The following is a 17,334-nucleotide window of genomic DNA, read 5'->3' as shown; positions in this document are numbered from 1 at the left end:
CTGCTTGATCTTAGTCTCAGGAAATCCAAAGAACATTCCAAGGTGAACATGGAGGGCACATGAGCACCTCCTTTCCGTATCACATCCAGTGGTACTTCCGTGTTCAAAGATGTTATGCTAAGTGAAATAAGTCCTCCAGAGAAAGGCAGATACCATATGTTTTCACTCCTATGTGGATCCTGAGAAACTTAACAGAAGACCATGGGGGAGGGGAAGGGAAAAAAAAGGTTAGAGAGGGAGGGAGCCAAAACATAAGAGACTCTTAAAACTGAGAACAAACTGAGGGTTGATGGGGGGTGGGAGGGAGGGGGGGGAGGGTGGGTGATGGGTATTGAGGAGGGCAGCTGTTGGGATGAGCACTGGGTGTTGTATGGAAACCAATTTGACAATAAATTTCATATTAAAAAAAAGAATAAATAAACAAAAAACAAAACAAAAATGAGCAGAGTGAGACCTACATTAAATCCAGCAGTGTCTTCCTATTTTTGTCTTTAGAATACATTATTCTAATGGGAATCATTCTGGTTGTTAGGTCTGTTCAATGGATCCATTCCAAAATCTCGCATTTATTAACATCCAGCTTGGTGATTGAGGTGTAAGAGGAACCTAAGTGATCACCAGGTGAAAAGTGAATTCACACACTACACTGCAAATGCTTGAAGCAGAATTCATGATCCCAATCTCCCACAATGTGCCTGAAAATACACTGCCAAAACGTCTTCCATGTGGCATAAGGTCATGATAATAAATGTAAAATTAGAAGATTTTTAGCAAGTTGTTCTGAACTACGTTCTTATGAGGGTAGTCGAAGTAGGTGAAAGGCCAACTTATTGCAGGAAAATATTTACTTTATGAGTAAAGGTTCTTTCTGTCACTCACAGGATGGTGCAGACCCTGTGAAACAAGGAAGCTGTTTCATTAAAGTAGCAAAAAGAAAAAGCATTTCTATAGTGTGGGAGTATCTCAGACCATCAAGCGAGCAGGTAGAAGGAATACTGACAGCCAAATCAAGAGGTCCAAATCCTCGCTCCATTGTAGCAGCAGGGAAAATTATCAGACCTCACAGCATCCACCCCTGTGAGATGGTAATAGTATGACTTGCTTTTGAGGTCTTTTGGGTAGATTAAAGCAATTAATACAGGTAAAGTACTTAGAATTGTTCCTGGCATCGGAGCCGTGTCATAAATGCTATTAAATAACTACATCTGCAAAACCAGCAAGCAATAAAAACATGATTCACGAAATGCACACATATAGTTACGCAACATTTCAAGGATTACAGTACGTCAATGAATTTATAAATGCGTCACTTAATCTCATTTGAATGTATTTTTAAATATTTCATAGATAATACTGATATTTCACATTCCACATTGAAAGGCTTGAAGCAGCTTTCCTGAGAAAATGTTTACAGTCGTACACCAGAGAGGATAATCAAAAGGCTTACAAGTAATTCACCCTTCAGCAGGGCTAAGTCTGCCCATTATTCATTTAGTGCAAGTGCCTTCTATCCTGTTAGCCCGTTTGCACTTCTACAAATTAGAGCCTGGTTTTCCTCATAGCAAGCACAAACTCACCTGTGATGAATGCCTGTATCAAAATGCAAGCACACTTTCACCAAGGCACTGGACATACGATGGATTGAGAATCTTCCCAGCTATAGACAGTAGCCACTGTTCCTCTTAACCCACAATACACGTATTTTTGTGAAGGTGTGAGCTGACGGCATTGTGTTCCTATTCTTTCCCCCAAATATTTTCTTAGCTAATACAATGAATCTTATAAAGAAAATTAGGCACCAGGTCAGAGTCACAAACTGCATTTCTTCATGCTTACTTGTGGGTTATCTCTCGCAACCAATTCTCAGTCCCAGCTGAAGAACAATGGCTTCCAGAGGTGCGGTAAAATGCCGTGATGCTTAGCAATGGAGGGCTGCATAGATTGGGGAATTAGCTAAAAAGAACCTACTTCTTCTGCCCATAATGCCATAGAGAATAACTCTCTTACTAACGATAGGTCAGGAGATGAATTTATAAATTCATGTTAGGATATTTCTTGTTATTCAAAGTTAACTTTAAAATATATCATTTATTCACACACATGTACATACACTCTTCCATTTATATACATAAAAACCAGTATCAGAAGGTTATAGTTGACAACCTTAAACCACTCACTTCAGCAAAAATCTGCAAAAAATATTCAGATTCTCTTTGAAGTTTAAAGCAAAATTCATCTTCCATCAAATGCCCCAGGTCTCTTCACCCATTCAGTAAGTTTTGAAGGAAGAGTTCCTTGCCTTGAATATACATTTGTTTGATTTTCTGGAGTGTCCTCTTCCTGCAGAGCCGTTGACGTATAATAAATCCCATTGAATACTGCCAGTGAGCCATTTTAACTTGCACATTTAGTCTGTGTTTCAAGGAATAAATAAGACCCACATAGTGATCTTTCTTATTGAGATCTTCAGCTAGTCAGCTCATTTCTGGAGCCTGATCAACATCAGATAGGGCGTAGTGCCTTCAGTCTTCAATTCACTATAGAAAAGATCAAATAATTATTGATAGAGAGCACATTAAACTTTAGTGATATAATTGGTGTATCACCACCATTTCCATCTCCACCACTGCTATACGACCAAATATGAACTAATTGCTTTAATCTAAGAGATCTGGTGGTTAATTGGTTGACTAATTCCCCATGAGACATGATAGAATCATACTGTGGAAGCATCTAACTTATGTAAATTCAGCTAGTTGTAGAGGGACAAGAGTGAGGAAGAGGGGAAGTGAGAGAGAATTAGACTATATCTGCCATTCCATGCAGTGAAGGCATGCATTGGAGTGACCTGGAGACAGGAAACACGAATCAACCCTCCTGCCAGGATGTTTGAGTCCTGTGGGCTTCTCAAGTCTGAACTTCTCCCCTCACGGTGTGATTCCAGTATTTACAATATATATGTATGTATATATGTGTATATACACACACACACACGTTTGTATGTGCATTTTGTTGCTGTTTTTGTCTAAGAACATGACCCTGAATCTCCAGCAAACACCCTTTCTGGTGTTAACATCTATATGTTTTAATGCTCAAAGACACCACCTTGCTTTTTAGTATTTACTGAGAGATACAGAATTATATTTTGTGGGTAAAGAGATTTGCCTGGATTAATTTTTATTATTATTTTTTTTCAACGTTTATTTATTTTTGGGACAGAGAGAGACAGAGCATGAACGGGGGAGGGGCAGAGAGAGAGGGAGACACAGAATCGGAAACAGGCTCCAGGCTCTGAGCCATCAGCCCAGAGCCTGACGCGGGGCTTGAACTCGCGGACCGCGAGATCGTGACCTGGCTGAAGTCGGACGCTTAACCGACTGCGCCACCCAGGCGCCCCTGGATTAATTTTTAAATGCATATGATTTTCCCCCTGAACAGCTACTTTTCTACTCCAATCTCTCCCTTGAGTTATAATTCCACTGCATGTGGGTGAACCCAGAATTACCACATCATACTACCACTTACGTTCTCAAAGCAGCCAATTGGCCATATTTCATTTTGTAAACATGAGACCTACCAAGTCATAGAAAGAAAAGAAATCTTTAAAACTAAAAGATGTTTAACAAAGAATTTACTACAACTAAAGAATTGGCCATAGAAGTCATTCTTTCCAGCACATTCCCTCTGTACGGGCTAGAGTCTCTGCATTCAATACTGGAGTAGTTACAATAGATAGACAAGCAGTTGATCTCTCCTTCACTCCACTCTGGCTGCGTTCCCTACGGGGTCAAAACAGCTGATGCCTCACCACCCCAAGGGGACTGGTATCTGGTAAGGGAATAAAAAAATCAATTGTCTTCCTTTTCCTTTGAAAGTCATGCTTGCTCTTCTGTTCTGGACTCATTTCTTCCCCCACTGAAGTGACTACTTCTCTCACTGCTTCTGAAATGTGGGTATTTCACTTCCTCCTGTAATATTTCTGGGGCTCAATTTCTTTTCTTTATTGGAAGTTTCAGGGCTACTGGCCAAAAAGTGGATAACTTTGCATCAGGGGGACTGACAATTTTAGAAGAATCTATTCAGAATGGCTTCATCTCATCTCTCATTACATATATCATTAGCAAAGGGAAGCAAGGCTGCAGGGAGTTCTGCCAAGGGAGATGGACCCACCTGAATTCTTGGACTGATACTCATCACAGAGGGCCTGATTTTCTACCTCAGGCACTGAACAGAAGAGAGTTTCAGAAAACAGGCTTCTGCCCTAGAGGGATTAGACTGGGAAATTCAAAAGCTGCTAGAACAGGAAGTTTTTAATCACTTTTTAAATGATTCATGTAATTACAGACTATGTTTTCTTTTAAGTGATAATTTCATAGAGTATTATGGAAATAAGATTTGAGCCCCCCCAAAAAACTTCTTTTTTTACAACTTGTCACTTCAGATTCTGTCACCATTAGAAAGTGACTTTGATGGTTTCAACTATCGTTTTGATTGCTGTAGTGGGTCATTATCATTGCTTGATTCAGTTATTATTAGGTAGTTATTGAAGACTCTTGCCCTTAGCAATGCAGGAAATAAAGTGAAATACAAGGAACCATTCCTGGCTTCTTGACATTTACAATCTACCTGGTTTGAGATACAGTCGTGGACATTTAAATAAATACAATTTATAATTAAAGTGTTCATCAATGCTACAGAAAACAGGAGTAACAGAAAAACAAGGACAATAAGGAAGATGATGTGCACTGCTTGTAGAAAGAGTTGAAGCAGATACCTGGCTTGTTTTATGGCACAAAGCAAGAAAAGATATCTAAATTTATTCATTCATTTATTCAGTAAGTATTTATATGTTAGGCTTTGAGGATTCAATGCTGAACAAATAACACAGGTCCAGTTCTCAAGAACTGGGAAACAGACAGTAAACAAGTGATTACATAAGTATTAATAGATTGGAATATTTCTCAAGTGGGATAGATGCCAACATTCATGAATGAATGTTCAACAAAGCTGTGAAGGCAGATGGCAGTGGGGGAAGAAAAAACTTACCTTGTAGAGACACCCTTGGATACTGTTGTTCTAGGAGTTTCAGACCAAAGTGCCACCTTGGTTTTTAGTTCTTTATTCTAAAGTGAAAAAAAAAAACAAAACATTACATAGGTAGCACATTGATTAGCCACATGCTTAATACTTCTGATCAACCCACCACCTACATCACTCCTTGGCAGTAAGCTTGTTGTTTCAGTCACTCTATTAAAACACAGAATGTAGCCAGTTGAGAGTCACTATTATCTCTGAAATTACAAAAACATCTTGAAGAGTGCATACTTTTCCAAGGGATTAAAATAGAGTATTCTACATTAGCTTCTGAAATTCAACAGCTGAACTATGTTTGATTTTACAGTTTCTTTTATGTAGAAAGAGTTGCAAAGAACTTCACAAAATAACTTTATTAAAGAACCTTGTTAAAGACACCCACAATATTTATTACATGCTTGTCTTTCTTGTGCAATCTCTTGATTATAAATTCCATGAAAATAAGCACCATCTGTTCTTTACCATATAGTTCATGGCATTTTTAGCCTCAATTTTCTCACTGAAGCCTCCGTTTCTTGATCTCTATACTAGTGGTAAACAATACATGTCTTGCCTACCATGTTGAAGTCGTTGGAAGAAAAATCTCATATGATCATAATATTTTAAATCTCTTATAATTCTGGGAGATAATGCAATGGCTGATAATAAGGAAGGCAACAGTTTCATTTCTCAGGTACAAATCCTAGCACAGCCACTTGATAGCTTTGTGACCTTAGTTTGCCTAACCTCTCTGAGCCCAATGTCCTCATCTGTAAAGTGGAATCATCGTTTTTTTCTTCGCAAGTTCTGAAATGAGATATTCAATATGTACTGTGCCCAGTGTCTGGCACAGATTCTTAAGACTTAAGATTTTCTAGTCCAAGTACCATTTTTATAACTAAAAACTGAGGTCCTAAGAGCTTAAGTGCCCAACGTCTTGTTCCTGGCAGAACCAGGGTTCAAAGTCATGTCCTTCTGCTGCAGTGCCACTGTCTCCTCTACAGCATAGTCACACCAAGCACATTCATTCCACAGATCTGGAAAATGAGACTTAAAACAGCAAAGCATCATGCTCACAGTTGTCAGTTGGCTGCACTGGCAAGCCAGAGGTGTTTAAAGGATACACCAGTATAGTAGGGTCTGGGACTGAAGGGTGGCTCGGTGGGAGGTTGACAGGGGGTGCTATAGCTTTAAAAGAACAGTAATACACCAGCTCCAATACCTATTAGGAAATTAAGAAGCTAAAGTGTCATATAATTGAAGTTTAAAAGGTATTTCCTAAAAGTCCACCAGATGGTTTGGAGCAAGCCAACACGAAAATGCATGTTTTGGGGAAACATGTTAGAATTTTCATGGAAGCCAGAGGTTTAATAGTTATGCATGCCTAGCAAATGTCAAGACTTTTTCCAGGTGCTTTCCATATATCTATTCTTTGATAACTTTTATTCTTATGCATATTAAAGAAATAAGGCTGGCAAAACTCAAATTGTTTAGGTAACTTGTTTCTGATAACCCACACATTGTATATGCAGGACTCTGTTCAAATGTGCAAGCTTTATGCAGTCCTGTGTGACTCCAAATCCTATGCTCTTTTCCCTGAAAGGTGTTCTTTTTCTGTAACCAGAAGAATTAGCTCAGCCTCCTTATATTACAAATAAGTAAATGGTGAGCCCCAGGAGACACAGAGATTCAATGATTTCTGAAGGGATTTCAGGTCTGATAAACATGAAACAGAAGAAAGGAAACTGTCAGGAAATTAATCAATAATTAATCTGCATCCATCCACCTATTCATCCATCTATCCAATTAGTTTCTGCCATGTCTATAGCACCAACCCATGGGCAGAGAGAAGGTGAAGACGCACAAGAAAGCATGGATCTTCCTTTCCAGTATACAGTATACACAGCATGGTGGAAGTGATAAAACAAACATGTAAACATTAAAAAATGAGAAATAAAAAGTTCAGGAGATTCCAGAGGCAGTAGGTAATCACTATGTAAAAGGTATAACAGAAATCAGTGAGCAGAATAATTTATGATATTTTCATACACAAGGAGATTTCAGCTGGACCTTGAAGACAAAATGAAATGGCCTAGGTGGAAAAGAAGGGAGCAAAAGGTTCTTAAAGTGTGATCTTGGGATATCAGCAATATCAGCGTCACCTGAGAACTTACTAGAACTACATACCCTCAATCTCCAGTAAGACCTATTGAGAAACCCAGGGTAGCCAAGGAATGTGTTTTAAGAAGCTCACTTCTTAAAGTTTTAAGTGTTTCTGTGTTTTAAGATGACTCTGACGTCTGTTCAAGTTTGAGAACCACTGAACTAAAGTGCTGGTTTTCAGTGTTGGTTGTATATTGGAATTATCTGGAGAGATTTAAAAACTAATGAATCTAGAGTCTCATCCGAGAGATTCTGTTTAACTTTGTTGCAGTCTGGGTTCAAGACTTTTCAAGACTCCATAGGTAATTCTAATGTGCTGCTAAGATGAAGAAACTAAGATAAAAACATAGAGGGAGGCAAACCATAAGAAACTCTTATACAGAGAACAAACGGAGGGTTGCTGGAGGAGTGGTAGGTGGGGGGATGGGTTAGATGGGGGATGGGCATTAAGGAGGGCGCTTGTTGATATGAGCACTGGGTGTTATATGTAAGTGATGAATCACTAAATTCTCCTGAAATCATTATTATGCTACATGGTAACTAACTTGGATTTCAATAAAATTTAAAATAATTTTTAAAAAAGATGAAGAACCATTGAAGTAAGGAAAGCTGAGACAAGATGTGGATTTTGCCCCTTCATATCCCTCAGCATCTGTACTGCATAATAACTAAAAAATGGAACAAAAGTCTTCACACACATTGATCGTTCACTGTGACGTTTCAAGAGTCAAGCACTTAACTAAAGTCTCATGTAGGAAATGTACTTCAGATTTAATAAACTGACAATAAAGATGTTCCTTGTATAATGGAGGTAAAGCTAATATACACTCCAAACAAGTGTAGGCACATATTATTGACCAAGTATGTTGCTGAGAAAAACTCCTCTGTATACAATACTCTGCAAGTTAGGAAGCAATTCAAATCACATCATGATGAGAACAAATACTAAAATCATCCAGGCTGGACAATTACGTAGAGGCTACTGGGATTTTGTCCAAAACGAATTCCTAGTTTCTCAAGTTGCTGAGTACCAAACAGTGCAAAAGCATAGGAGTTATCATATTAGACTGTCTTTATTTTCATTTATCTCAACTTCCATGCTGATTTATTTCATTGGCTAGATTTAGATACTTATTTTTGATTCATGGGCTTTCATAGTTTTTCCTTTAATTAGAACAGCCATATCCACAAGTTTTATTACATCGTTACTTTACAAAACTACAAATCAATGACCAGAATATGTCTGCTTTTTTATGACTCTATCCAAGGATAGTTTATTGACATGATTTTACAAGAGAGCCTAATTTTTTGCATACTTTCTACCAACACATTCTTGTTAAATTAAATGTTAGGGGTGATGATGGCTATATAAAATAAGATAATCTTCAATGTTTAGAAAATGGTATAATTTCTGAAGACACATTTCCCTATCAGCAGGTCATTAGTGAGGAAGCTAAAAATGCATGAAATGCATGAAATGTGAGAGGAATGTCAGAGCTGAAGATTAAGATGATAAAGATATCATACAAAAGTAGAAAGAAACATATTTTTTGTAGAGTTAAGCAGGAAATTTTCCAGTGATATTAAAAAAATTTTTTTAAACCTTAAAGCTTTTTAATATTTATTTATTTATTTTGAGAGAGAGACAGAGAGAGCGAGAGAGAGCGCAAGCAGAAAGGAGCACAGAGAGAGAGAGAGGGAGAGAGAGAATCCCATGCAGGCTTTGTCCTTTAAGCACAGAGCCCGATGAGGGGCACAATCCCATGAACCATGAGATCATGACCTGAGCCGAAATCAAGAGTCTGATGCTCAACTTACTGAGCCACTCAGACACCCCAAAGATTGTTTTTTTAAAGAATAGAGATATGAGTGTATATATCTCCCTTGCAGAGAGGGGGTAAAAATACCCTGCTAGAACAGAAAGAATGTCACAGAAAAAAGTATTTGTTACCAAAAAAAGTATTTGTTACCATGACTCAAAAAACTGGAAAATGGAAATCATTTTAATATAGGAAATGTGACCATGACTAAAATAAATGTAAAAGGCCTGGCAAATTTAATGACTTCATTTCTAAACACATAATGTATGTACACACATATATTTCACACATTAATATAAGCACATGCACATACACACCCCCTGAGCACACACTTAATTTAATCACTCAGATAAACAGATTTTGTGGTGGTGATGAGGGGAGGGGAGCAGGTGCTTCCAAGGCAAGAAGACTCCAATGCAGCAAAGTGATGTTGAACGAGTTTCTTAACTTCTCTGAATCTCAGTTTAATCAGTTATGAAATGTAGTAATAACTTTCTCCCAGAGTAGTTTTGAGGATTAAATAAAATGAAGCATGTAAGCATGCCTAAAAAGAGATGAATGCTTCTGGTATGGATGAGAAAACTATGCTGTCTGTGTGGTTTAGACTGGTGATGTGCTTACACAGGTTGTTCAAGCTCAGGTGACCACTTTTTATAAATGGAATCAATTCATCCTGTTATATAATGGATTCTAAAATAGGCAGCAGTCTTAAATTTGCAGTGAATGCCAGCCTACCCCTGCATATATCATCCCAGTTAAGAACTTCATAATAATCACTGACTAGGACCAGACCAGAAATAGGGTAACCATGGCTCAAGCACTCACTAAATTCAAGTACGTGGTCAAATATCACAGGTCCAGAGATGCTTTTCCTGATTCCCATCACTCTCTAACATATTGTCATATTCTACGCTTTTCAGAACACTTATTCTCCCCAATTGTTTATTTACTTGTTTGTGTGTTATTATCTGTATTTTTTTTAACGTTTATTTATTTTTGAGACAGAGAGAGACAGAGCACGAATTGGGGAGGGTCAGAGAGATGGAGACACAGAATCTGAAACAGGCTCCAGGCTCCAAGCTGTCAGCACAGAGCCCGACACGGGGCTCGAACTCACGGACCACGAGATCGTCGTGACCTGAGCCGAAGTCGGCCGCTCAACTGACTGAGCCACCCAGGTGCCCCGATTATCTGTATTTTCAAATAAAGTATAAGCTAGATGAGGTCAGGGACAGTCTGTTCTGTGCATTACCCATATACTCAACATTTGAAACATTTCCTGGTACATCATAAAGACACATAACTATTTGATGGATAAATTAAATTCATGTGGTTTGGACTTTATAAAGCTGAAGTGGTTACTGTAAAATTCCTTGCTGTGAAGGAAAAGATTTATCTACAGAAGATAATAAATTTTGAGAATATATAAAGACATTCATCCAATAGTGCCATAGTTTGAAGCCTTTTTGTAAAAGAAAACATTAATATATAGTGGCTTGAATCAAGCTATCTACAGAGAATCTGAGACAGTATTGAGAGGTGCTTTCACATCACTGCAAAGAGTCTGTGGCCAACCAAGAAGTTTCCATGAGGGGAACAAATCTGTTGCTTTCTCATATCATACCAAGTGGCTAATCAGCAATTATTTGCTGAATTTTTGAGAAAATAGAAACAGAGTACACTGGAAACAAATACATTGTTCTGGTAGTACCATTGATACCTTGATCCTGTGATGACAGCTGGCACTTCATTATGTCTGACCCAGAACCCAGAACCACAATGCAGTGAAAGCCCAGAGACAGGTAATCTCTCCAATTAAAATGTATTACCAAAGTGCAGTGAGTAAAGCAAGAGGGCACTGGAGCCAAAACAGGCAGATACACCATTGGAACAGATTTCCAACATGAAAGTTCAGTTTAGGATAAAAGGCATTTCAAATGCATGAAAAAAGCCCAGACTTCTCAGTAAAGTGAGACAACTAAAAAGTTAGATCCCTACCTCACACCAAACTTCATGAATTACATGTAAACTTGGATTTAAATGAGATTCCCAGTCCAAAATGGGAATCTGAGAACATGTGTTTATCATCTCCCCCTTCTTATATTTTATTAAAATAATAACAAATGATTTCTATGTATTAAAATCCCTTAGTAATAGAGAGGGGGGAAAAAGACTATCAGCAGATTGGAAATATGAGGACTGAAGGACTGTTGACTGCCAGAGCAGAGGCAGCTGCAGGTGGGCCTGTGGCCACTGAGGGAGATGACTGATCCTGCAGAAACCTAGAAGTCCGAGAACACATTATCAAAAACCTTAAAAATGGATATACTCTGAGTTACCAATTCCACTTCTAAAAATTTATCTTAAGGAAGGAAGTAAATGATTAGTGATCTTTGTATAAAGATGTTGAATTCAGTGTTGTTTACAAAAGCAATACTGAGGGGTGCCTGGGTGGCTCCGTTGGTTAAGCGTCCGACTTCTGCTCAGGTCATGATTTCGCAGTTCATGAGTTCAAGCCCCACATCGGGCTCTGTGCTGACAGTTTGGAACCTGGAGACTGCTTCAGATTCTGTGTCTCCCTCTCTCTCTGCCCCTCCCTGCTCATGCTCTGTCTCTCTCTCTCAAAAATAAATAAACATTAAAAAAATTCAAAACAACAACAAAAACCCCACAATTGTAATACTGAAAAACAATCTAAGGTCCAACAAAAAGGAGTGAGTTAATTAAATTATTGTAGATCAATATAGTGGCCATTTAAAGATAATACAAATGAAATCTGTTTGGTAAGCATAGATTTCTTGATATATTGCTATATAGAGAAAAAGACTCCTTGGCATGGTCTCTTCCTACTTTTCCAATGTCATTCCATGCTATTACATACCACTCTCGGATTAGAAGCAATCACAATGGCTCCCTGTCCTGCCTGACCTGCCCTACCACCCAGTTTTCCACTAAGCTCAGATTAAAACTCATTGCCTTAGGGAGCTTGCTCCCACCCACCAATCTAAATCTTCTATCCAGGTGTTCTCTCTCAGAATATCTTGTTCTTTTCTGGCAGAATGCTTCCAAAATATTGCAAGTTACGTGTTCATTTATGTGTCTGTCTCCCTCTCTAGGCAGTAAAGTCCAGAGTGCAGGGCTCACTTATGTCTATTTTATTCAATATTGTTTGCCCTGCCTTAGCATCTACATCATAGTAGCCACTCAATAGGTACTTATAGAATTAACTACAAGATTGATGATGTGAGCAAATGAGTGAAATGAATAAAAGCTTAAAAATACAATGAAATAGGGGCTCCTGGGTGGCTCAGTTGGTTACGTGTACGACTTCAGCTCGGGTCATGATCTCACAGTTGATGAGTTGGAGCCCTGCATCAGGCTCTCTGCTGTCAGCACAGAGCCTGCTTCGGATCCTCTGTCCCCGTCTCTCCCCACCCCTCCCTGTCTACCTCTCTCTCTCTCTCTCGAAAATAAATAAACATTTAAAATTAAATAAATTAAATAAATAAAAATACAGTGATATAGACATTATGCCATAAATAGTCTATATGTTTAATACCTATGCACACATATGTACCAGCCATATAAGAGTCCCATAGAAAAACAGATATACACAACTGTGCTGACTCATGGATGGCAGGTTTGCATAATTTTCTTATTATATTTGGCTATCCATATTTCTTAATTTATATAGAAACGAATGACTATATATTAGTTACATACAAATCATAAAAGAAAAAATATTCTCTCAAGTAACATTTGCCAAAATGTTTGCCAAAAGTACACAAAGCTGTGAGGAAATACCCTTAGATACCTTTCTTGGGAGGAAGAGGCTCAAAGGGATATGAATCCCATCATCTGAGGCCCCTTGAGACTGACCAGCCGTTACTGGGCACTGGAGGGGAAACCAGTTTTGAGCCAATTATTCCAGAAAAATCGTTGCATTTTCAGCTGCACAGAGATGCAAGTATTTTTATCAACCAGTCACGTGTAACCTAAAGAAGGTGAAAATCTAAGAAAAGCCCAAGGCTTCGAGGCCCCAACCACCAGGACAGAGAGAACAGTGGTCCTCTGGGAAGGTCGACATGGCAAAACACGGCAATGGTTACAAAAGTTGAGATGTAAACATATTTACGGCCTCTTCATGTTATTATGATATGTTTGGGGAAAGCAGAAAGAACACGGTGGTGCGAGAAACGGTGTGGCAGTGTGCTGGGAGTATGGTGGTGCGGCTCCTCCCTGGGCTAGCCTGTTGGGGGGGGGGAAGCCCCCAGAGAAGAGGAGAAATCTAGTGGAAGTCAGAGCATCTCTGTATTCCTCGGGACAGGAGTGCATGGCAGGAAGTCGAAACACGGAAGAATGAAGTAGAAAAGCTGACCCATCCAGGCGGCGAATGATGAGTCTCTGACAGAGAAGGAAGCGGTGGCCCTGAGCACCAGCGAGAGCCCAGGTGGATGCAGCTGTGGCATCTTGGGCACTCCAGCCACCCCTGTGTGGGCTTTGCTGCACTTGCTGGGAGGTGGGGCACAGCCGAGCCTGGGTCTGTAGCCGAAAGTCTATAAAGGGCCTCCCTAGTGAAGTGGAGATGAGCGGGCGGGAAGAAAAGCACGTTTCTGATGGTAAATTATGAAGCGTTATGCTAGGCTTCAGATTTCAAAACACTGAAAAATAAGAAAATTACAACAGGCTTCTTGAAGTGGGTGAGCCCTGATGCAAAGGGCGGAAGCCGCGATCGATGTGAAAGATAAATGAGGAGGAAAGAGAGGAGCACCTGGGTGGCTCAGTCGGCTAAGTGTCCGACGTTGGCTCAGGTCAAGATCCTGTGGTTTGTGAGTTCGAGCCCCACATCAGGCTTTGCTCTGACGGCCTGGAGCCCGCTTTGGATTCTGCGTCTCCCTCTCTCTGCCCATTGCCTGCTCACACTCTGTTTCTCTCTCTCAAAAGTAAACATTAAAAAATTAAAAAAAAAAAAGGAGGGGGAGAAGAAAGGACATCTCAGGGCAGGAAAGAGACAAAGATATAAGACAGCAAAGCCAGCTACCTGGCTGGGTCTGAATTCACACAAGGTGGTCTTGACCAGGCTTCTAATTCACGTCCACATGTTATTTTGTATCTCCCCAATATAGCAAGCATTCTGGAATATTTGGGTGAGCTTTCCACAGTTACTTAATAGTATTTAATGTTATAAAATAAGGTTTGATACTTTAATGTTATTAATAGTACCTCTCCCACAAATCTATAATTTCTTACACATAGAAGACACACATCTACCCACACTCACAAAAAGACGCTCATATATACACACAGACACAAGTACACTCACACAGAGATACTCAGGCACAATGACACACACACCCATGCACACACAGACTCACTGTGTCACAGTGGCACACGAGCACACACGACACATCCACACACAGGCTCATGGAGACACCGAGAACCCACACACACACTCACCCGCAATCAATCATACTGAAATATACATCACATTCCCTCCTTACCTGGGCTTCAAGTATGTTAACTTTTTCTTTCAGATTTTCAATCCTTTTATCTTGTTCTTTCAAATTAGTTTTTAATCCTTCCATCTAAGAATTAGGAAACACAATTGGAAGAATCTCGTCAGACAACAGGGAAGTTACTTAAGTCAGAAATTGCACAGGTTTTTAGGGTCAACTGACGCCCATCAAGTTAAAAAATTAAATCCCAAAGCATTAGCGGGCTCAGCAGGTTGCAGGAAATAGCAAGGCACATTGGCACCTGGGGAGGAGAGCACGTGGGCAGTCCTATTAAACACTGTCATCTTTGGAAAACCTGTTTAAACCGAATCCAGAGGGCACGCATCCTGTGGGAAGCAGCTTTGGCCATCACTGTCTCCACCGCATAACGTTTTCCTACTGAGGGTACAGAGGTGGGTGGCCGTCACACAAGGCCACTGCCTGGCACAGGGAAGCTCCCCGAGGCAGAGATCTGGTCAGCCTGCGGCATCACGAGCTGAGCCTGCTTTGCTTGGGAAGAAAAGCATCTGCCAAGAAACAATGAGGAACTGGGGAGGTGGGGTATGAAGACCAGAACAGAGCCGGAAGAGAAGAAACCCAGGGGTTCTAAGGCCGATTCCGCCACTGTCATTTCTGTCACTGAACTACTCTGAGCCTCAGTTTTCTCATCTGGAAAATGAGAATCTGGGATACCCTCTAAGTCCCTCCGGGCTCTCAAGTGCCATGACTCAATTCTCTGCGCTTTTGGTGAGGTCCTAGCCAACTGTTTTATTTGTGTCGGGGTGGTATGAGAGGTATTTGGAAGGATTCCTTTTGGAAACAAATATTAGGTAGTAAAAAATGATGGAAGGTCTAATTTTAAGTCTAAAGCAGAGCCGTCAAACCAGATCAATAGATATCTTGAAATAAACTGGATGCGTACAGAATCCACCGTCCATCTGGCTGCTACCGCAATGACCTCTTCTCTTTCACCTGCCAGGACGTTTCCAGAGAAGAACGGCCAGGCTACACCCCTGTCCCCACACACCTACTAAGTAAATTTGCTGTTTATGAGGTTATAAAAACAGATCATCGTGTCCTCAGAAAGGGCTGAAGCTTCTAACCTCCAAAATCGTCTAAAAAAACAGTGTACATTCTCTGGCTCAGAACCCCTTTTAAAAAATCATGGAAACAACTAAAGAGCAGTTAAACACAATTTCCCAAATATCTTCATTGAGAACGCTACAGGTGTTGACATAGAGACAAAAGAAGGCATTGAACACAGAGTCATGCTGCCTGGGAATAAAAAGGAAATGTCAGCGGGGAGAAGAATCTCACTGCTTGTAAGGTCCAGACAAGCTGCCTGTATTCGGCCTTCGCACTGTAAACATCCCATCTACCAGAGAAACACACTTGATTAATCTGACCTCCTGGATGACGCGGCGCAGGTTCTGATGTTGGGAATGAATCACAAACTGTAGATGAGAGGTCTGCTCCTGCAGGAGGGCAATTTCCATTTGAAGATCGTGGCAACTGGAAACGCAAAAGGAAAAAGAAAGAGATTTGCTGAAGCACGGAGCAGCTCATTTTTACAGCTAAGCTGCCAGGCTGTCCTCACACACGACCCTGTTAACTGGGCATCGCGGAGAAAGACGCTGGGGGCCCCATATGCCACACAAGACACTGAAGATAAACAGCCACAAAGCGGTCTCTGATGAGCTCAGACACGAACTTGAATGAGAATATCCATTCATGTCAACAACTCCCTCCTGGCCATCTGTGACTTCCCTCCCTCCAGGAGGTAGTTGAGTCAACCTGTATTGAGCCAGATGAAGTGCTCACATACCTAACCTGTTGTGCCTATGAGCACCCACAGATCTAGAACTCAGTGGGATGCACAGATAATTATGTAAGGATAGCAGGGCTAGAATATGGGGGGCCAGGAATGCAGACTTTATATACAATGAGAAACCAATTTCTAATGATACACAGTTGGTGTGTGTTGTGGATTGACTGTGTTTGTCTTTTATTATTATCATCATCATTATTACTATTATTATTTCGGCTTCCTACTTTGGGTATTCTACCACCTATAAATAGAGCATAAAAAAAGGAAATTAAATTCCAGCTAATATTTTGAGTCTACATCAACCATTGTGAAAAAAAGATGGATGATGTTTGAATTTAGATTATTCATACTTTTCCAAAACTCCATTTAGGTAACTGCTTATACAGCTTTTGACTTGCCAATATTTTCTTCTTGCCAATATTATTTTAGTTTTGAGGCAGCATGCATTGTGGCCAGGTCACCAAGCTTGGAAGCATTGTGACAGTCACATAGCAGACGGAATAATCCCTACTTTCATTACTTTACAGGAATATACTTAAAGAGGTTAGTGAATATGCTTTGGGAAAATAAGCTTTTACACAGTAATATATTAATTTTTGTAGCTATTAAGGTTTATAGTTAGTAGCCACCACCAATGAAATTGCAATTCTGATTTTTATAGCCTCTACAAACACTGCAAAGGTCATGGACATTCATGTGACACTACAGAACATATTCTCATTTGAAAAAAAAAAAGAGAGTTTCATTTTGTTTCACATCATGTACTAAAACATTGCTTCTCAAACTTAATATGCATTGGAGGATCTTGTTAAATCATGAGGGAATCTTGTTAAAATGCACATCTGATCCAGCAGGCTGGGGTCGGGCTTGGGATTCTGCTTTTCCAATAGGCTCCAGGTTGTTGCCAAGGAGTCTGCCTGCCCATGAACCACTGAGGTTGGCTCGATATCTCCTA

The 17,334-nt window shown here is 40.0% G+C and overlaps 1 protein-coding gene across 2 annotated transcripts in view; it reads right to left on the bottom strand.

Annotated features, from left to right (window-relative positions):
• Window positions 1–1,310: 1,310 nt before the first annotated feature.
• Window positions 1,311–17,334, bottom strand: part of CCDC68 (coiled-coil domain containing 68) — a 50,835-nt gene continuing 34,811 nt past the window's right edge. For both annotated transcript variants that reach the window (XM_040478769.1, XM_040478768.1), the window contains exons 9-12: window positions 15,958–16,063; window positions 14,558–14,641; window positions 5,047–5,123; window positions 1,311–2,537 (exon numbers count right to left, since the gene is read on the bottom strand). In XM_040478769.1, coding sequence (XP_040334703.1) covers window positions 2,480–2,537; window positions 5,047–5,123; window positions 14,558–14,641; window positions 15,958–16,063 — 325 coding nt within the window. In that variant the 3' untranslated portion in view covers window positions 1,311–2,479. The remainder of the gene's footprint in view (window positions 2,538–5,046; window positions 5,124–14,557; window positions 14,642–15,957; window positions 16,064–17,334) is intronic.

Source organism: Herpailurus yagouaroundi, unplaced genomic scaffold (genome assembly GCF_014898765.1).
Source record: "Herpailurus yagouaroundi ecotype Mexico unplaced genomic scaffold, PumYag 142, whole genome shotgun sequence".
NCBI classification, from domain to species: Eukaryota; Metazoa; Chordata; class Mammalia; order Carnivora; family Felidae; genus Herpailurus; species Herpailurus yagouaroundi.
Note: the sequence above shows the minus strand (reverse complement) of the source record. Positions and strands in the feature narration are given on the sequence as shown.